The 23,202-nt window shown below is 37.3% G+C and overlaps 1 protein-coding gene across 2 annotated transcripts in view; it reads right to left on the reverse strand.

Moving 5' to 3' along the window:
- The window catches only part of FGF13 (fibroblast growth factor 13), a 594,651-nt gene that overhangs the window by 241,413 nt on the left and 330,036 nt on the right, over positions 1 to 23,202 (reverse strand). The window contains exon 2 of one of the 2 annotated variants that reach the window (XM_005880793.2): positions 16,856 to 17,023. The exons of the other annotated variant lie outside the window; for it this stretch is intronic. Within the exon in view, the coding sequence (XP_005880855.1) occupies positions 16,856 to 17,023 (168 nt within the window). The remainder of the gene's footprint in view (positions 1 to 16,855; positions 17,024 to 23,202) is intronic. 2 annotated transcript variants of the gene reach the window in all.

Consider the following 23,202-nt stretch of genomic DNA (forward strand, 5'->3'; position numbering starts at 1 on the left):
AAGGAATGGACTTTGTCCAAAGTTAAATAACTCACCATGTAACTCACTATCATTACTATGATAAGGAAATAAAAAGCAAAGCTAAAAACAAAAACCAGATAAACTGAAATTACTTTTGAAAAAAATAACCCAAAATATATTAAATTAGCTGAGAGGCAAATTTCACTCTATTCTTTGATAATCCTTTAGAATATTACTTCCTCTGAATTTTAATGAGTTTAATTTTTGTATGTCACCTAATATATTATGAAAGGCTTCACAAAATTCCCTTCCTGATCTCATGTACTTTTGTTGTAAAGGAACCAAGAAGATAGGGAATAATGATGGTATGTTTTTAGGGTTGTTTTAAGGACTCAGAGGAAAGCAACTAGCCAAGTGCAGTCAATGTTAGTTGAGTCTCAATGGTTAGATTTAATGTTCTAAGCTCTTGAATTTTGAATTGGATAGTAAAATATGCCAAAGCAAATACTATGAAAAACTTTCACCTTTGCTCCTTATCAACTCTGATGAAAGTATAGAGTGGACTGAGCAGAAGCTTTCTGAAAAGACTGCAATGAAAATACCTTCCTACATAAGGTTATACTTGATCCTGGGCCCTTGACACAAACTTACATTACTTATCATATACGAGAGGCTTGACTCTCAAGCTCCTAGAAGGTGGAAGCTCTGTTATACTGCTCCATATCTCCTATAATAGACACAAGGAAAAGCAAATGACTGTGGAATGATTATTTTAACAGAGGCCTCATTTTTCTTATAACAAATCACAGCACTGAGTTCCACTGGAAAGTTTATAGTTCAAATAATTTAAAAAGCTTTTGGAGGGGTGAAAGGAGGATTGGAAGCATAATGAAGAATTTGGATTAAATTGAAACTATTAGTACCCAAGGAAGGTAGACATTGGTTATGATTAAACGTAAGCATTTTGACTGTCTCTTGAAAAAAGGGGGTAATTTTCAGACCGTATCTTTCTTATTTGCATAGTTATTATACAGTTAAGTGTTTCTTAATAATGCAATTTCTCTCCTCATGGGACATGTGGCAATGTCTGAAGACATTATTTTTGTTGTCACAAATTGGAGGTGGGCAGGGGTGTATATAGAGTCCAGGGATCCTGCTCAACATCCCACAATGTACAGGATGGCCCCAGAGAACAAAGAATTATCTGACCCCAAAGGTAAATAGTGCCAAGATTAAGAAATCCTGGTGTAGTTCATCACAGGGCCTGGAATTAATTGAAGGAAAAAATAGTTATGTCAACTAATTTTTAGAGCAAGAAAGAAGAATTAACAAATATGCCCACTGGGTTTTAGTTCTCCCTTATGTTTCCAATATTAATTTGGTATTACTTTTAATCCAATGTTATTTGTTATCAAGTATTGGAATGTGTTTGTTTATTTGTTTAGATCTTCTATATAGAAAAAAAATTAGGCACCAACACACAGAGATGATAAATACTACTACTTGGAGCACTCTATAGGGCAGAGGTTCATTTCTAATTTTCCCAGTGTCCACTTTCTGCTGCGAGCAGGAAAGGAGAAAAAGTTTAGACTATGTTAAATCTGTCTTCCCCCTACTTACAGAGACATTTCTCCTCCTCAAAGCCTTTTCTCATGGCCAGCAAATAGATGAGAAAAGGATGACAGGTTATCAAATGGTTTCAAAAGCTATAGGAATATATAGTCTCCTTGGTTAGCTATCATTTTCCACTATTGAGAACCCAATCTATATTTTAAGGTACAGGATACTGTCTAAGCACAGATTTAATTAAAACACAATCAGGGGAAAAAGTAGCATTAGATAGGCTAAGAACAAATTAAATGTTATTAGGGATAGGTGCATGAATGCAGTGTTTTATACAATGTCATTTTCCTGTCTTGATAAAAAGGGTACAGAGCAAGAAGAGTCTAGCAGCTGTAGATTCTGGTCTTAGAAATGTTTAGCAGCCTAACACAATCTTAATTAAGGGCTGATCCAAGCACAAGGCTTTATTCAAAACTAATATCTTCCAAAACCCTCTGGACCAACTTACATTATGAAAAAAGTTAATTAATTTAATTTTTTATATTATCACCCTGAAAACACAAAGCTGCTTTCCTCTCTTGAGGCATTAAGGAGGAGTTATTTTATCTTAAACAAGGGGACACCTCATTCAAAAAAATTTCATCCAATTTTGCATGAGAAGCTAACATTTCCATGGGAACCAATTTATAAATACTAGATGAATACTTAGCTTAGTTACAAAGACTCTATATCATATTGTCAACTCAACAATTCTTCACCACAAAACGGTGTATTTGTTCTTTTGAAATATTAGTTCTTTGATTCAGCAAGAAACCTTCATTGCTAGACAAGGAATCAATTTTCATAGTCTAGTAAGAGTGTACATGTTTATTGAGTTGGCAGAAAACTTGCTTTATTGGAAACTCACGTCATGTATTCCTTGATTGTAGCATATTAATACAACTCCAAAGAATGTTAGTTCTACAATCCTGAACTCAAGAGGCACTTTACATGTAATTTGAATTCCCAGTAGTCCAATATTTTCAGGCTATTAGAAAATACTGAGCAAGCTTAACTACATTAAAAAAGACAAATAACAAAAGAATAATTTATTCTTGGCAAAGACTTAAATACTAGATGCATTATGGAAAAGAAAAATCAATAACATCTTCAACAAAGACTTACTGCTAAAGAAATAATAGTTAGGCAGTATGTGATTCCTCATCACTCCATCTATCAAAGGTCACTCTAACCAAACCCAATTCAATGATTTATGCCAATTATTTTACAAGGGTGTGGGAAGTGGAGAGACATATGCTCTATACAGTCATGTGCTGTTTAATGACAGGGATAGGTTATGAGAAATGTGTCATTAGGCCATTTCATCATCATGCGAACATCATAGAATCCACTTACACAAACCTAGATAGTATATATAACCTACGACACACCTAGGTTATATATATATATATATAATGGCCTGTTGCTCCTAGGCTTCAAGCTTGTAAAGTGTGTTAATGTACAAAACAACCTGAGATCAAATCAAGCACAAGAGAATATGATGCAATTAAGAGATGCGGTAAACACGAGATATATGAGGCTGCTGCTGGTGTAAAATGACATACTATTTTGTAGCAAACTTTTTAATAAGTAGAAAGAGTAACATTTAAAATAACAATAAAATGTATAGTATAGTAAATACATAAACCAGTAACATAGTTGCTTATTATGATTATCAAGTATTATATACCGTATATAATTGTATGTGCTGTACTTTTATACAACTCAGTACTTTTATACCGCTCAGTAGGTTTGTTTACACCAGTATCACCCCAAACACATGAGTACTGTGTTGTGCTATGATTCTAGGATGGCTAAATCACTAGGCCACAGGAATTTTAATATAATCTTATGAGACTACCATCATACATGCATTACATTGTTGATGGAAATGTTATGCAGCACAGACTATTAAAATAAATTGGGCTACAAAGTCTAGATGTTAAAAGGAATGGGTGGGCAAAAGTATGTGTATAGTTGTGAGTATGCAAACTTGTATTCTTGTATTATTATTTATTAATTATTGTATTATTTTCCATACAAAGAACTGTTAACCTATTTTTGCCATAACCTGTATATGAGAGGCTTGCATTAAATTTGTAACTCCTCACTGCATTCTGCTATACTGATCTATCCCTACTTTCTACAGGTCAGTTCTTCCTTGGCTTCCTGAGCACCACATTCTCCTGGTTTTCCTTTTTTCACTCCTAAGGAGTCCCTTCCCTGCACCACCTTAAAATATTGGTGTGCTTCAGGGCTCACCTCTCTACCCACTCTTTCTCCTTAGGCTCTCATGGTTCCTCGATAGGCTGAAAAGTGTTAATATCTGCCACCAGCCTATAACTCATTCCTGAGCAATTTGAAGGCTAGGCCATGTAGTATCTGACATGTAGTCAAAGTGACTTAAGTATTAAATGAATAAGTGAATGAAATATAAACTGGATTTATGGGACTTCAGTGGTAGAACTGTGGAAGAGAGTTAAGTTGTCCTAGACAAGCCCATCATAGAACAATTGGAACCACCATGGCTAATCAACTGACCACAAATGTATGAGTGAGCTCAGGCAAGATCAGTAATGCCCAACCTAAATCAGTAGAACCTACAAACTATTGCTGCAGAATATTTGGTCCTGTCAAAAATGTCCATGAAGATATTTTGTCCACGACAAAAGGTCCTTGATATTTGGTCCCGTCCAAAATATCCACTGAGACATTTGGTTCATGGTTCATTAGAAAAGACAAACATTTAACCTTGTTCAAACTGTATAAATGTTATTATTCTTGTAATTCATGAGGAATCTTGAATTTCACATTGATGATTTTTCCTCATCCAGAAGGTCAGCAGGTTTACTCTAAAGTCAATGATCAATTGTTTGCTAGTATATATTGACCTGATTATTATTTGTTCTATCTGTGAACAATTTTAATAATGTGGATTTGATTCTCTCTTTTTTTGTGAGGTTGGTGGCTGTATTTCAGTGTGACCACCAAGAACCTGGATTACCTGTTCATGATTCTGCTGTTCACCTTTTCACACTTTAAGAACCTTTCAGCATGGAAAAAATGCCTCCATGGATGTTTTGGAACAGGACTGAATATCAAGGACCTTTTGGTATGGACCAAATGTCTCTGTGGACATTTTGGACAGGACCAAATGGTGTGAACCAAATGTCTTCATTTATGTTTTAGACAGGACCAAATGTCTGCTAATCGTAGACTATCTATAGCAGATCTATACAACCTATAGATTATGAGAAAAAATAAATTTGTTCTTGTTTTATGCCATTTCATTTTAGGGTGACTTAAAAGACAACAAGAGATAACTGATAGACTAGTTCAGACTGCTTTTCCTGCCAGTCTTTCTTCCTCAGTGTAGGTACGGTGCCTCTTGTCACTGCTGTGTCTAATAACCACAATAATGGTTGGCTTGTACAAGTCAGTGAGTATCTATTGACAAATACATTAATTCTGTTAATGGTGATTGTAAGCACTGTCAGTCACTTGCTGCCTAGAATTAGGGCAAATGGCCAGTTGAACTCAGAATATCAAAATTTGTTATTTGAAGAAGTTAATTGTAATGATAAATATTTATTGAGTATTTATTGTTGAAAGACTGTGCTATGCCTCTCGTATTTATTTAATAAAGCTCTATCCGGTAGGGATGAAAGTAATACTCTCAAGAATAAAATTAATTTAAAAAATAGAGTTTTAGCCCTAGCCAGTTTGGCTCAGTGGATAGAGTGTCAGCATGTGGACCAAAGGGTCTCAGGTTCAATTCTGGTCAAGGGCATGTACCTTAGTTGCAAACTCCTCCCTGACCCAGGCCCTGGTTAGGGCCCATGCAGGAGGCAACCAATCGATGTGTTTCTCTCACATTGATGTTTCTCTCTGTCTTTCCCTTTCTCTTCCACTCTCCCTAACAATCAATGACAAAATATCCTTGAGTGAAGATTAACAAAAATAAATAAATAAATAAATAAAGTTTTAAATAGAGTTCTCGTTTGGAAGGGAGCTAGATCTCTTTTAAGACACCAGTTACTGCTCCCAAAGAAAAAGCTGCACTAGAATAAAACTCTCCTGAACTATACCGATTTTCTTTGGGGATTTTTTTTTCTTCCCACAGTAAATACTCTGAGTATATTGAACTAATTATCCACTAAACAAACAGCTAACTATGCATGTCAATTAGAAATTTACTAAATCAGTTCATGAATCTTCTAACATGGATCCAAAATGTTATTTTCTCAGAGGAAAATAAAGTGATTACAGAGTGAAAATGGCTGAAGAAGAAACAAAAAAGAAAAGTTACTGGCTGGCAGCAGCTCTAAACCCTACTTTTTGAAATGTCTTTTGTTCTTTCCTTGTTGTGTGCAAAGTAGTTGATTTTGTACACAGGCTAAGGCAGGCTGTTAGACAAATGTTCTCACTGTATGAATGGCCTACATGAGCCCACATTATCCTAGAGAGTGCTATGATTAGGCTGAGTGTTACTGTTGTGAAAGGGCACTATTAGAGTGACCATGTGAGCTCTACTACTTCTCTATTTCTAAGTGTTTTTCCTCAATAAACTATTTTAACTAGTGATGTATGTGTGTTTGTATATATGTATATGTTCACACTTTCTTTGCATACCAATTAAATACCACATTTCATTTGTCCATGTGTTTTGCATTTAACAAAGGGGCAAAATCAACAGTGTCACCATGGGGCAATGTAACATCTCTGGTAGAGCTATACTGAGACAGCTCCTACCCCAATGAGGTCCTCAGTGGAGCGCCTACACATAATCAAAGGGAAGTCACACCAAGAGAGAGGAACAGAAAGAGCAAATAAACCTAATATGAATATGTCTGTCCCTTTAATCTGCCTGCATTTCAAAGAGACTACCCTAAAAGATTGTGCACAAGATTGCTCCACTCCCAGGTGGGCACAAAAATTGAGAGCAAGAATGGAGCCTTTGAGTTCTTACTGAGAGAGACCAAATCTGGATGCTGTAAAAACAGGCTTTCTTTATCTGTGGGAACCCAACTCAGAAACATGGCACTCCTGGAACTCTTCTCTTACCTTGGGGAGGCAATTCGTGGCAAAAACAGTTAAGGCTATTTTAAGGTCTAGTGGTTCCATGAGGAAAACTATGGGTTTGAAGCATTACTCCATTTAAGGAGGCACTACAAAAAAAAAAAAAAGACCTGCACTTAGTAGCTGTTCATATAAGGAACAAAGGAGAACATGTGACAAATCACATGTTGCTTTCTTTAACCCTTTGCCTACTGCTTATGTCAACATTCAAACCAGGATGTGGAGAAACAAGAAAAAACAACAACAAGAAAATGTACTGAGTTAAGTGCACTTTGCAGAGAGGTAAAGCTATCTCTCAACAGTGGTGGATAAGATGGTGCTGAGCTCTTTCTTCTGTCTTGCTCCTGAAGAGGGGAGTCAGGGGTCAGGGTATAGGATGAGCAGAAGCAGCACAGTGTGGTAGAAGAGGTCGCCTTGGGATATTTGGCTTCAAATCCCAATCAAGTCACTTATTAGCTGTGTGACTTTGAACAAGTTATTTCACTTCTCTACACTCCAGTTTCCCCATTGTGTCATTCAAGATTGATGACACCTAGCTCATGGGTTGGGAAGATTAGCAAAAATAAACCTGAAGTGCCTGACATATTAAAAGATGCAAACAAACAAACAAGCAAATAAAACACAAAAACCTGATAGCTAAGCATCCAACCAAAGCACAGTATACAGAGTAATACTGCACAGAATACATCACACAAATTCCTGAGACCTCCTTCTTTATACTTCTGGAGGTAAATGGACTATTGGATGCAATCTCACTGCTTGTGAAAATAACATAGAAGGCTATCTTGACAATGACCCAACCCAATTTGGCAGGACGTTCTCTTCACATTTCTTAAGTTAGTTCTCACTCTGCAAAGGGAGTTTTGTCATTCAGGGACTTCGGTCAGCAGATATTTTGTGAGACCAGGTTTTGAGGTAGAAGGTCAATTGGCCTGAGGTGATGATGAACAGGCCTGGAGCTGAATAAATGTATACCAGCATAGTGAATAAATCCAATTCTGACACTGCAGCTTATAAAGCATTTTGACCAAATTAAATTTGTCCTGTAATCATATCAAAGTTAAACCTGGCTGTTTCTCTTTTTGCTGAAGAACAAGTCACCTTTTCAACCTATTGTTTGTTTGTTTTTCTGACAGCAGGTATAAGGTCCCTCTACCTCTGTTTACTTAGTATACCTGGTTATGTCTCTCAATAAGATGACAATGGAATAACTGGCTCTCTGTAGGGCAAGCCTTGTTATTACAGTCTCTTGTAATTGAGAGACCATGGAATTTGGAAGGTGACAGGCTGCATTTGAGTATTGGCTCCATTTCACAGTCACATGACCTTGAACAAGTTATTTTACTTCTCTGAGTCTTGGTTTCCTCATGGATAAAATGTAGAGAGAGAAAAAATACCTACCTACTTACAATGCTGGGAATGAGAATTAAGATAATGTTAGGTAAAATGCTTGGCACATACTAAATTCTGGATAATTGCTAATTATTGTTTTCATTATTTACCTCAAGCTAGACAGTAGGGTTCCAACAAGTTATCAAAGAGAATTCATTGCTAATATCCAGAATATCCAGACCTGTAGGTAATACCTAATCCTATGAAACTGGATGTGCTCAGAGAAATTATTTTTTAAAAATGATGTTTTTATTGATTTTTTTAAGAGAGAGAGGAATGGAGAGGGATAGAGAGATAGAAACATCAATGAGAAACATCATCGATCAGCTGCCTCTTGCACAACCCTACTGGAGATTGAGCCCACAACCTGGGCATGCGCCCTGGCAGGGAATTGAACCAGTGACCTCTTGGTTCTTGAATTGACACTCAACCACTAAGGCATACCGGCTAAGCTCAGAGCAAGTCTTAACACTCTTATCAATGTTGTAACTTTATTGAGCTGAGAAAAATGGATCAAGAAAATCAGCTTCTTAATAATTAGAGATGATATTTCCTCATTTCTACCATTATAAGTGAAGGACATCCCCTGGTTTAAAGCAAGGCGGTTAGGCAAGTGACCTGTTTACATGTTGCTTTTTATCTAGAGACAGTTCTATTATATCCAATTGAATTTAGCTATTCACTAACCATTCTACTCTTTCTTTGTGTGTCCTAGAGAAAGTAATCAGCTCCTTCAAGATAAGGGTGATTTCATTTACTTCATATAAGTTCTGTACTCCACCTAACTATAGGCACACAGAATTAGCAAGTACCTCCTGAGATCCTTTTGCTTATGACAGCTCCTTGTCATAAAAAAAGCTTAGAATGGAGTGTGGACACTAATTTATTTATTTAAACCTAAGACATCTTTGCTGCACTAAAATTGCTTTTTGTTTGTTTTTATTACTTAACTGAGGATATTTCCCCCCATTTATTTTTAGAGGGTAGAAGAGTGGAAGAAAGGGGGGAGAGGAGAGAGAGAGAGAGAGAGAGAGAGAGAGAGAGAGAGAGATTTATGTGAGAGAGACACATTGATTGGTTGCCTCCTGCACATTCTTTGACTGGGGTGGGTAAACAACCTGCAACCCAGGTATGTTCCCTTGACTGGATATAGAACCCATGACCCTTTGGCACACAGACCAGCAATCTAACAATTGAGCAATGCCGGCTAGGGCCTAAAATTTTGCTTTTGGACAACAATCTCACATATAGGGCAAGAACATATGGAGAAGTCATGGAGGGAAAAGGGTATGGGCTTTGGAGGCCAGAAAAACAGTTTCAAATCGAGTCCTGCCATTTATCAAGAAAGTGTTTTAACCTTTATGTAACAGTGTGCAAAATGTTGGAAGCATGTCCTACCTGACAGTGTTTTTGTGATCATGCCTCTAAGGGGCTCTGCAGAGTGCTCTCATTGTATGTAGAAGTAGTTCAGTGAAATATGCTCTTTTTTCCTTCCTTTATGTAGATCTGGTCTTCCAGCCAGTGTACACTTGTTGCTTCCAAACTGGACATGCTGTTCGGAGAATCTGGAGCTGTTCTGAGAATATATATCTTAAAATAGCTGGGGCTCATAAGTAGAAATATGCTAGCACATGGGTGGAAGTGGACATGTGATTTTGATGTGTTGGAGTGAGTGTGGATATTGGCTGTGAAGCAAGACAAGGGTAAGTGTTGATAAACTGCAGGATGTTATATCTCATTCCACACTTTCCTGAGGGCATTATTCAAGCTGCATATTCTTAAGCAGACTAACAAATGCTGTAGCGCATAACATGAAAACTTGAATCAATGTAATTTGCAATGCTGGGAATGATTCACAAACATGGAGCATTTAAAATATCTGAATTATGTTAATGTCAGTTTTCACATCAATGTTGCTGTAAGAATTTTATGCTGCAGGAACTGGTGATGTTTATATGATAAGAGGACACTGCCTCAATAATAACATTCTGTAGTATAACTTGGGGATAAACACCCAAATCATGAGCAGCTTGAGTCAACTTTTGCAATCTCACCCTAGAGCAGTAGCAATCAAATAAAGATGTGGTAGTACTTTTATGGCATATGAATACTCTCTTCTCCTCCATCTTTTCCTTTAAGTATACTTAAACATGGTCCCTAGACATCTTTCACTCACAGTGCAAGCTGAGTCATAGTTGGAGAGCAGAACAAGTGTTGCAACAATTAATTGCAAGAAAGAATGTTGGTCAAAAGGTGGCAGATTACCACGCTCTTATGGAGAAGCTTGGTTATTTTTTTCTAAAAGCAAAGAGCGGCAAAGAGGCAAGGGGGCTTCAAAAAGGAGTGTGTGTGTGTGTGTGTGTGTGTGTGTGGTGTGTGTGTGTGTGTGTGTGGTGGGAAAGATGGATACCTTACAAGGCCACGAGTTCTAAAGGTCATATAAGTGCTGCCTGTCCAGCAATGCCCCTTAATCACAAGGCACCTTCTAAAGAAGGCCATGCAATCAGCATGATAAGAATTCTGAATTGACAGCTGACATCACAAAACAGACTGTATGCCAAGGTGATATTTTTCTAAGGCAAGGATTCCTACATTGTTAGCCCTTTCGAATTACCTTGGAAGTGTTTTTTTTTTTTTTTTTTTTGTGGTTTTTTTTTTTTTTTTTGATTTGATATATGAAAAAACCCTGTTGAGCCTCTGCCACAAGAGATTTTGCAGGGTTTTGTTTGGATAATTAGGTGAATTAGTTGGTTTTGGACTGATGTTGAGCTCAGGCATCAATATTATGAAAAAGGTCCTCAAGTGATTCTCTGACATTTAGTCATGTTTGAGAATCATCTAAATACTCTAAAGCATTGTCATTCAAAGTATGGTCCAAAGACAGTGCTGATCTGTGAATGGTATCTAAGTACATTTTTATTCAGTTCAGCTGACATTATTTTTCACAGCAAGATAGCAGTACTTTTTAAAATTGATTTTAAAGAGAAAAAGGGAAGGGGAGAGATAGGTTGCCTTCTGCACACACCCTGACGGGGGACTGAACTTACAACCTGGGTTTGTGCCCTGACCAGGAATTGAGCCCCTCAACTTTTGGTGTATGAGAGAATGCTCCAACCAACTGAGCCACCGGGTCAGGGCAATAGCAATATCTCATTGATGAAAGAAGCAGTGCATTGATTTACATTCTGGCACAAGCTCCTATCTCATTGTAGACTGGTAACAAACAATTTCAGACCCAACACTCATTCATGGACCACAATTTGAGTAGCACTGCCCTGAAGACAGTTAGTGAGGGTTAGAGGGAAAGGGAGCTGCATTCATTTTCAAAAGTGTGTTAATTGTCAAAGCCCAGCTTTGATGCAAATACACTGCTCAGTGCAGCCAGCACGGCATTTCCCAAAGCAAACTTGTAGGATGTTAAAACGTTTTTAGAATAAAATGGGTCCAATAGCTGAAAGATGTTTGTCACTGAAGTGCCCAAAGTAGGAGAGATTCCTAATCTGTAAGACTCCTCAAAACCTTTAATATGGTCTTACGCATTGTGACTCAGTAAGAGTGGTGTGGAATTTGGGAAACATGTATTTGACCACAGAATCTGTCTTTTTCACAAATACATGATCAGTGTCTCATGAAACATAATTTGGAAAATATTGGTCTGATAATTATTTAAGAACATGTGAAAGAGAATAAAATTGATTTCTGCATTGTCTTCCTCCAGGCAAGTGAGTTATCTAAAACAAAAGGCAGAGTGAAAATTGAAGCTGAAACAGCAGCACATTCTGGTGCATCTTCTTAACCAGGCTGACCTCTACAAATTAGTGTTGGGCTTGGTTTGAGGAAATAGCTAAAAGTCACTCAAGCTCTGCCTTTTTGGACATGGAACATTTTTTTTAAAATCTTTTTGTGTGTGTGTGACTTCACAATCATGCTGCCCTTTGCTTCAATAAGCAAAGAAAATTTTTTGGTGTCATTTCTGTCACCCTTCAGGTCATAAATCAAAGTCAGTGAGACCCTAAGGATTAGTTATTTTTAAATTAATAGTTATTTTAAATTAATAGTTTTTTAAAATATACTTTATTGATTTCAGCGAGAAAGGGAGAGGAAAAGAGAGACAGAAACATCAATGATGAGGAAAAAACCATTGATCGGCTGCCTCCCGCATGCCCCCTACTAGGAGTCGAGCCCACAAGCCAGGCATATGCCCTTGGCCGGAATCGAACCTGGGACCCTTCAGTCCACAGGCCGATGCTCTATCCACTGAGCAAAACCAGCCAGGGCTAAATTAATATTTATTTTTAAATTAAAAGGTTAAGAATAAAGTATTTGATCTATTCAGAGTTACCCAAACATATGGCCTATGTCTTCCTAATAAAATAGAAATATCCCCTCAATTCTCCAGATTTGTAAACCAGTTATATCTTTTCTGAAAGTCAAGACATTTTCAGGTGTCAACTATCAGAGGTTGCTTCATTATACTGAACCAGCTATTCATTCAAATAGAATTAGACCCATTTTCTCAAAAGGTAAATTAGTAATAAAATGAAGAAGACACACGACAGGAAATGACAGTTGAAAAAAAGGTAGAGATGAAAATAAAAACATTTTCCTCAGCATAGTCCTTCATATCCTTCTACCTTCTTCCTCTCCTACCATTTAGATAAGACTGATATACATGGTGATATATTCTCTTTCTGGGATAAAGAAACCATGACATTAATAAAATAATAGTCATTGTGCTAATTACAAATATGTCCCCTTAACATTTGGCACAGAAATTTGCTTTATTTTGGTTGGTAAAAACTGACATACTTCATCACCAGTCTGGAGCACAAACGCTTTTCTCCAACCAAAGTTGCTATGGTTGGATGCCTCTCTGAATAAAAAAAGGTTATGGATGTCCTGAGGGAGATGGAGTGTGTGTGTGTGTGTGTGTGTGTGTGTGTGTGTGTATTTTAAATCACATGAAATCAAGACTGTACAAAAGAAGCCAAAGGCTTGATTAAAAGATGTGACAAATCCCTGAGCGCTGTAATATTTTCCTATATTATGTTAACTCCTACAAATTTACTATTGTAATCAGGATATTCAATTGAAAAGCAAATGCTAGGAATCCATGGTTTAGTTTTCTCTGTAGATTTTCAACAATGATCACATGCAAGCATGTATATCTTGGTGTGATTCTTTTGCACAATCTCCAAACATCAGTAAAAGCCCAATGACTGGTGTTTATTAGTAGCAACTATGCCGCTAATAGATTGGCTTTGAGAAGTTACTCTAATCATTGATTTCATTTTGGCTCACATGACAATGAAAGGAAAAAATAAACAAAAGAATACAGCTATGATGATTATAGTTTCTCTTGCCAAATGGTTCCTGGAACAGTAAGAAAAAAGATTTTAGTAATGATTTCCACTCTCCATGTGGCTTTCTCATAACAAAGACAGTTGCTGGTACTGGGCCAAATTAGACTTTCAGACATTAGTATGTGCTTCTTCAGCCAAATTCCAGTACTCACATAAGATTACATCATAAGTGGTTTTTATGACAATAATCATAACACTGAAAATCACAAGCATTTGCAACAGATTAAAGAACTTATTTTTAGAATTGGCTGCTCAGAAATATAAACCTATTTTTAGCAAAGAGTAATTTGGCCTTAGTGTATCCTGTAAAGCAAGATATATCACTCATTCTATGTAATGTTTTACATGAATTCTGAGGGCCCTGAGCATAATACAAAAATGTCTTTAAAAAGACAGATGACTATGAACAATTTTAAATAAGTTGTCTGTACCAAATCTCAGGTGGTCATAAACTATGGAAATTACCTGGCCCTTACAAAAAATATCACCAACCAAAATAAACATCAATATTTTGTCTACAATAATGCAAAAAAGTTGGTAGGTTTATCAATTCAGTAAGGAGAAAATTAATTCCAGCCTTATCAGAATACACACAAACCTCTTTTGCCTAATTTAATCATTTCAAAGACATCCAACTCAAAAGAGTCTTTTCCTTTCAAATTTAAATATATTTTTCATTTTTCACATGAGGGCTGTATAAACACAACCTCATTAGAAGAGGTCATACTGACAGTTTGGCATGCACACATCAAGCAATGGGTGTCTTCACCATCCTGTCCATTGCCTTCACTTGCAGTAAAATCGATGGACATTCATAGACAAGGTCAATTAAGGTCTCATCCTTGGGCACAGAGACAATGAGAGGAACTCTCTCTTCAAATGAGAATAAAATGTGTCAAGGTATGGGCATAGTTTAGAACTAAGATTATATTCACTTGTACTTGAAATTGTATCACTACCATTTATGTCAATTATAATAAAACATTATAGCAACTGTAAGAGAGAACTGAAGACTATACCTTATAGTATTTAAAAACTAGTCTTACAAAAATCTTCCAGGTCACCAGAATGGACACTGAACCCTTTGAAACCCATAGTTACTTTACCTCCTGGTAAGGATGAGCTTTGGTACCCTACATGAAGTAAGCATGCTAATTTCTTAGCAACATTTCCTTATTTATCTGATATCTCTTCCCCAGCAAATTTTCTTTTGCCCCCATCTAAGGTCTTCTGGATCTTGATAATTTGTACAGAGATCAAATGGTTTCATTTTAAGGTCTGGGTTCACCATTAGCTTCTGTGCCTTTGTTTGAAGGGGTTACAGTAAAATTGTAAATGCCATCCTAGAAAACATCTAATACTATTTACAAATACTAATTCATAATGAGGAATAAGGAGTTAGCTTCGCTATTCCAGTGGACCTGGCAGGAGAGCAAAACCAAGGAAAATCTTCAGTCTGAAAGAAGACAATGCCATCATCACAGTATTAAAAGTGAAAGGATGGCAGCCACTCAACTTGTGGATGGAAGGACAGACTAAAAACTATCCAAACCTTGTATAAGAGAGTTTAACTGCTACCTATTCTCAAAATAATTTTTTGTATCTGAAAACATTCCTAACAGTATTTGCAATACACTCAAGATGATATTTTGTAAATTAATAGATCCTGTCAAAATTATATGGGGATTGAAATTTAGTTATTCAACTGTTCTCTTTAGAATCTGAGTATTGTTAAAACAATTTGAAATTTATAACCGATTATTTGACTGCATTTAACCAGCTACTTCTTAAATGACTTATTTTTCCTAGTCAAGCCAAATTTTGTTTTTCAGGCTGATTTCTAACCATATAGCATCTGTTATATAATTATATAGTAAGCAGTATATATCTATAATACAGATATTGCTTTGTACTTACAAATATACACACACATAATTTTAGAGAAAGGAAAGCAGAACAAATTGGAATGCATTATATATAGTAAAGTAATTGTCACTGGTTAATTTTTTGTTTCATTAGAGCATAAATTCAAGTTAGTATTTTCTCTACTAAATCACCAAAAGATTTCTTTTACTCACTGTAAAGGATCTCCATTTACAGCTCCAGATAAGTAAGTGTTGACATGATAACTCATACCCAAAGTGGATAGCTTGAATATCAAAATATGGGTAAAATAAAATAAGCATGTTCTATTGCTGAAATAAAATTAAAAATGAGAAATATACACTAATATACACTTCTCATTTTCTACTAATAAACATTTAAAATTCTATTTGGAAGGAAGAAGGGGAGACTTTGAGATGTAAAAATGTGCTTCCAAAACTATGGAATAGAGTTGATTTGGAGTAATCTTCTTATACACCAAACTTTGAACATCACCACGTGGTAGTCTTTTCCAAGTCAAAAAGACAGTTGTACTGAAGACACCCATAATGTTACAAAAGGGCAACTTGAAATGGGAACAAGGTCGCTTTTAGAAATTGGATCACAACCATTTATGCCAAAGTCTACACAGACTGCCATAGGACAGGTGAAATTAGTCACTTCCAGTGTTATTCATTGGTAAACTGCTTCAATAGTATTTTATATGGGCAGCGGGGTGGGGGTGGGGGGTCAAGCTGTTTTCCAAGAAACATTTAATTAGCATATACAGTACACATCTCAAATGTCATTTTGAAAGTTGAAATATACACAGCTGGCAAAAATTTTACCACATTTTGTGATGTGAAAAATGTTTCTGTTTGATATATGCAGAAAAATTGGAAAAAATGAATAAATACTCTTTCTGGGGAGATGAGGTACTTTAGAGATAGATTTATAGCATGGATTGCAAGGAATACCGTGACCTCAGTTGAAATAATAGCAGGTAGAGTTTTCCAAACCTGTGGTTGAGCTGAAAAGAAAAACAAACTCTCATTGTTTCCTTAAGGCATGCATTTCACTATGGCAAAGTACAACTGGACGTGCATTACATGGCAAGCCTGGGCCTGCTTCAGCAAACTAAGTAGATCACGAGCATTCTTCGAGCACAATGCAAAAGCTTTATGGAGTGGAAGAGAGTAAGAAAATTTGGAACAATCTTCTCATTATTTCATTTTTGAAGTGTCATTCCTCAGCCGACTGCTGCTTCAGGAATGCCAGGTGATGGAAACAGACTGGGTCAGATTTTGGCTACAGGTGCAAGCAACTTTAGCAGCCAAAACGGGGCAGTATAATGACACCAGCTGAAAACCTTTCAGCTATGAGAAGCAGGAGGATGCTGTGTGCTGTGCCAGAGATGACTGCATTATACAGTGTCCCATCTGAGACTGCACAACACATTCACCAACAAACCAGGAGGCCTCCTAACTATTTCAGGAGCCTAATAACACACAGCACACTAGAGGGCAATGCACGGTCAAAAAGAAAGAGAAAGAAAAAGAGAAAACAAGCAAAACACGCATCTGTCGCACACAAACCTTCGGGCTCTGTGTTTTCTTTGTGGTGTACTTGCTTCAGCGGGCAGCAGAAGATTTCGTGACACTTAGCACGAAAGGGGGACTCTTTTTTCTTTAATTCCGCAGATTGGATGGAATCTTGCCGTAACATAATGTATTCCTGTGTGCCAGGAGGGGCGTCATCCAGAACTGTGGTCACCACATAACAAAATGAACTCAAGTTAGAGCTTCATGAAAGCAGCGAATGTCTTAAATCAAATCTACTCCCAGGGAAGACTAAAGAAACAACATTCCCCCCAAAAATTTCAAAGAAAAGCATTTAATAGCTTGTCCATTTTATTTTGGGGGGCTTTGTTTAAAATACTAAAGGCTTGGGAATAGCTTACTCAACTATAGATACCTCTACTGCCAGTACAATGGAAATGTAACAGTGTTAAACTATGCCTGGAGTGCAATAAAATATTTTAATATCATTAACCATATTGTATCTAAATCAACACCATGCAGAGCTCACATGTCTCAATTTGAGATACAGCATAAATACAGGGGTGGGCAAAAGTAGGTTTATAGTTATTCATATGTAAAAGTACAATAATAAATAATAATACAAGAATAAACTCTTGTTTTTTGCATACCCATAAGTGTAAACCTACTTTTGCCCACCCCTGTATTTACAGGTGACACTGGCCATTGTCCACCAATTATCAGCTTATTTTTCTTTCCTTGGTCTGCTGCTGGCAAGAATCCGGCATCCATGCAGTATATACTGAGTCTGACAGAAAATTTAAGGGTGCTGCTCTCACTCTTTTATTTCCAAAGAAAACTAGGGCTGTTGCAAATATTCCTCAGATATTGAAAACCCCTTAATGAAAATAAGAAACCCCAATTGAGAGCCTAGTAATCAACACTGGATCAAAGACCAACCTTGTTGAATTGTGGAAGAGCAGGGCTTGGTTCACAACTTTTGGCCATAGATATACACCAAGACCCTCAGCCCACATTTTCTTTCTAGGCCCTTTGTCAATTTCCTAAGCATTATTATGAATTTCTAGTAATTTCCCCCTACAAGTACAGATGTCTGGTTTTACAGTGTCCATTGCACAACATTCTTTAGCCTGATAACCAACCACCAAAGGAGGTGCAAATTTGATCTGCATTTGTAGAAACAGGGAACTGACCCCAGGATGGATTTTCTCTCTTTCACACCCTTCCCAAGGAGGACATTCAATTTTGCCAGGAGTGAGTCAGTGCCTCCAAGAGCTGTGATTAGTGACTTGCTGATTCATTCTATTCCCCCAAATGCATACACTTATTATGCATTTAAGAAGACTGTACCATCAACAAAATTCTTATGAGGAGAATAATGCTATGGTGTTTGGAGAATATAAACAGCTTATGACTTAAATTAGATGGGATCTGAAGTTTCTGTGTTTAGTGTAACATTCCCAGCCCATTGGCTGGGATCTTAATGGGCTTTAAGAACATTCTTTCATTTTGGGGTAAAAATGGTATAAAAACCAACATAACTTTTAAATTATTATTATGAGTTTGGATTAAGTTTTAGAGAGATAGCCTGTATATGAAATTGTTGTCTTCCTTTATAAGTCATTAAATTATGCAAGAAGGTGATGAATATTTTAGTCATTTCTCTTTCTATTTTCCTCTAGAATTCAGCAGCAGTAATAAAAAATTTCATATAGATACACCACCACAGCTTTTCTTGGCAGAGAGCCCCCTTCATCTACTAGGAATGTGACTATAACTTCTTAGAATTGCATTGAATGCACATCTTTGCTAGCAACAGCTGCTATTCATAAACACTTGCAACCATTTCCTGCCATGAGCAGATACTTATGTTAATATAGACACTGATCAAATTCCAGCATCACAGCTGAAGAAAAATTCTGGTTTTACCATCCAAAATATTTAAAGAAAACTTCCCAAACTTGTAACTCTTTTTTTTTTAAGAAAGGAACACCCATGATTATATAGCAGCTAAGAAATTCTATTTTCATGCACTGTATACAAGAATCATATTTTTAGATTAAAGAACAATTGGAGAATGAAACATAACTTTTGATAATATATAGGGAACTTGCTATTCAGAAGTACATGATAAACATAAGTAAATTGTCTCCAATTTTTATTTTTCAATACCAACAATAACATCACAAATTAGCATTTCTGGAGATTAATGGCAGACTGAAGCTAATAGCCTTTGGCTGACTCTCCAGCCATCAGCTTTTCCCAGCTGGTCATTAATTCCCAGAAAAAGGCCTCACAGTGCCATCATTATTGTTTAATTAGAAACAACTAGTTATCTGTAACACAACAAAATTCAAGTGAGCAGGACATGCTAACTAATACAAGAACCAGCCCAAAAATTCATCATGACAGGGAAAGCATGAAGGTCACAAAAGTGCAGGATAATTACTTCCCACAAAATGCTCTCTCTCCTGCTCTTTCTTCAAATTGAGTTTATCAAGTGCAAAAGATGCCAAGATGAGAGCATTTAAGGAGCCATCTCAGTAATAACCATAGGCACAGAACATTTCTCTGGAAATCGTGAGCATCTGGAAGTTAATGGCTCAGCTTGGGTCTTAGGCTGTCTCTAGTCAATGTCTTAAACATCAGTCAATTCAGGCAAAACAGTAGCTTGATGTCATGTGACACAAGAGCCAGAAACATTTTTGACTTTTTAACCAGAAGTGACATTGTATAGGCAATATCTCACTCAGATCTATAAAATCTCTGAACTTAAGAATATTTTGTATGAAAAAATTAAAACTATTATATCAAATCCATTTATTCCCAGTACTCCCTCAAGTAAGACAATGGCTGTATATGCAATGACAACAGCAGGAGTAACAGGGGACTTCCTACAGTACCCCCACTTTAAGGCAAGTAAGTACCTTAATTCTACTTCCTTAAAAAAGGGATAAGAACACAGTGCTTCCAAGGGGTATTAGCTCTAGAAAATGAAGAGTAAGCCTGCAAAGAAGTCAGCCCATGAAAACAGGAAAAAAGAATGGGATTCTTTATTTCCCTGACTTAGTCCAATATTTTCTACCACTTCCCCCTTCTAGTGCATTCCCTTATTGCACACAATCTCTGAAAACCACTCTTCCCTCTGTTCATTTCAACCATTTGTCCACATTTATTCAATGATTCCTGCTGTCCTTCGAACAATAGGTTTATCCAATCTTGGAGGTAGACCAAGGACTCCAGTGATTAGGTAGACAATAGATTTACGCAAAGCCTCCTCCAGTTTTAGAGGTTCAACTTAACTCTTCAAGGCAGGCAAGAGTAGCTCATGGTTGGTTTCTAAACTGTGTGGCCCCATGCTTTGAGAAAAGGCTGCTGAGCCCCATTACAACAGCTGCCAAGGAGTAGGCTTTTGCCAGGAAATTGTGACCTTATTGCCAGTTCCCTTAGCCTTGATCACACAGCCCACCTACTCAGGATTCCAAAGTTCCACAAGAGTGGTAGAGAGTTAGAGGGGACAAGTGGACACATGCATATCCACACATCCACAGACACGCATACACTAAAGGGTGGCATACTCAGACAAGGAGATGCCAAAAGTAAGTGACTTTTGTTTGCAGGATGATAGTTATGACCAGAATTTATGAAACAACTACTTCTTAGTATAAAAGGTGTATGTACCATTGACTATCCATTAGGTGGACAAGTCTGGATCTAGAATTGGTTTCCCAGTAGCAGCACTAGACTGGCATTAAATCATCCCCACTCTCCTCCAGGCTTCTCAGCAATCACCAAAATCAAGATCAGAAATGGGAGGTAATCACCAAGATCAGAAATCAGTCATGGTAAGGGAGGAGAGTTTAAATCTAAGCCTGACGACTTGGCTTAAGCTACTCATGTTCACAGAAATGTAGTACACCCATTTCAAATTAGACATAAATAAAGACCCAATCTATAGCAAAATGATCATTGATAAACTAAATAATTCCAATGTAATGGACCTTTTAAATGTATATATGATACATAAAACAGCTATCCAAATATTTAGTAGTACCACAAACACTACAATGTACTCAGGGAGAGGAAGTAACTTTTATTGGAACAATTATTGGAAAAGCCCATCCAGGATTCTAGTGTGTTTACCATCATGTCTAAAGTAAAACTGCTTTGTACAAACATTGATATATTAAACAGGAATCAGGTTCTTCAGTAATTTTTAGCTTCAAAGATTACACCTGTCTCCAATGAGTTTTTCTTTCTTCATTCAAAGACAGAAAAGCAAGTTTCTGGGAAACTATTTGGACAATGCTACAAAGGCACCTGCCCTTCACCAGGACAGTGTAATTTGCAAGGTATGCTGACTTCAAACTGGAAGCAGTTAACAATTCATCAATTAGTTTGTGATGCTGGTTTTGCTTTTAAATTTACTCATCACAAGGATTACTCAACATATTTAATGATATATGATTTTAAATCAAAGCAAATCTGAGATCACTAGAGCTATGGAAATCACGTACAGCCATGGGGTTCCCAATCAAAGTTATTTACTACAACAAGCAAATAGTTAAAACCATCTATGAAACAGAAAATATGACAAATACACAAATTATCAAATGACCTCACATAATGAGAAAGTGAGAAGAAAACAGAGTAATTAGAGTGATTACTCTTCCATGTCCCTGAGCACCTGTCATGCTGAAAAGTACATCCAAACATAGAATGAGTTAGCTCAAGACCTCCATTGTGCTTCACAGCTAACTATCCATCTACTTATCTGCTTTTGATATTCAAGGTTTACTGCCACAGTGGACATTATCAAGATGGCAGGTTTAAATGTAAATTAGTAACAAGTAAACAATTCACAGAATGGAACAGATCAATACTAATGATCATTTCATTTGGCCAAAATAGAAACAACTTAAAAACATTTCTAGAAATTTGTTACCTTTTCATTTGTATTCTCCCCCATTTCCATTCAGTTCCCTAAGCACTATTAGATCTTCATCCAAATTCTGTTTGTTCACACTGTTTTTGCTGTTTTCATGGTAGAATGAAATCAAACTCCATACTATAGCAGTCCCCCCACCTCCTCAGTTCCATTGTAGGACTCTCTTCTCCTTGCTTACACTAGCTTTTAATTAGTGTGTAGACTATGCCAGGCTTTTTCCTGCCATAAGGCCTTGCATTTGCTGTTCACTGTGATTCTCCCTTTTATTTCCTCCTGGGCTCTACTTAAATGCCAATTCCTCAAAGATGTCTTTTCAGGCACCTTAGGTACGTTTGCACTTGTCACCATCTAATTATTTTATGTATGTATGTAGTATGTGTGCATCCATGCATGTATGTACTTGTCTCTTATCTGATTCTCCCCACAAAAATACAAGCTCTGTGAAACATAAACATTATTTGTCCCATTCCCACTTAATATGTGGGTCCAGCACAGTGCCTCAGTCAAAATACACACTCAAAAATTATCATTAATCAAATGAAAGATGCCCTTCTTCCTGTTTATCTAACCTTCTCTCAAAGGTAAGGTAAAGAACTCACTCTAACTCTTAATTTTCATGTAACATTTTATGAAATTTATCTGTTTTGTATTGGGACATCTTTTTGGCTATTATTACAGGCTTTTATTGAAAAGTAAGACTGATAATCATTTATATATCTACACTAATAAAAGAGAAACATGGTAATTGGCGTACAACCGCTACCCTTTTCATTGGCTAATCAGTGAGTATATGCAAATTAACTGTCAGCCAAGATGGCGGCCGGCAGCCAGGCACTGAAGCGAGCAGGGAGGCTTGCTTGCTGCAGACTCCAACGTTCCCCGCCACACTTGCCGGCCTCTCATCTGCAACTCTAAGCAACTATATACTATGTTGCAAATAAGAAGCTAAACAAAACCCCAGAAAAGGGCTTCCATTCAGCCGGGCTCGGACCGCAACATTGTATCGATGTTTTCAGCAGCGAGGCCTCAGAGCTAAAGCTGCCCCAGAATAAAAAAAAAAAAAGAAAAGAAAACAAGGAGCGGTTGGAAGCTTTAGTCACTCGCCAGCCGGAAAACAGCCCTCAGCCCCTCACCCAGACAGGCCAGGTACCCCAGTGGGGACCCCCACCCTGATCCAGGACACCCTTCAGGGCAAACCAGCCAGCCCCTACCCATGCACCAGGCCTCTATTCTATATAGTAAAAGGGTAATATGCCTCCCAGCACCGGGATCAGCGGAGCAGCGAGGCTCCCGGCACCGGGATCAGCGTGACAGGGGGCAGCGCCCAAACCCCCTGATCGCCCTGCGGCTCTGTGTGTGACAGGGGGCGGGGCCACAACCTCCCTATCCGCCCTACTCTGTTCGTGACAGGGGAAGGCACCCCAACACCCTGATC

Source organism: Myotis brandtii, unplaced genomic scaffold (assembly GCF_000412655.1).
Source record: "Myotis brandtii unplaced genomic scaffold, ASM41265v1 scaffold654, whole genome shotgun sequence".
Taxonomy (NCBI): domain Eukaryota; kingdom Metazoa; phylum Chordata; class Mammalia; order Chiroptera; family Vespertilionidae; genus Myotis; species Myotis brandtii.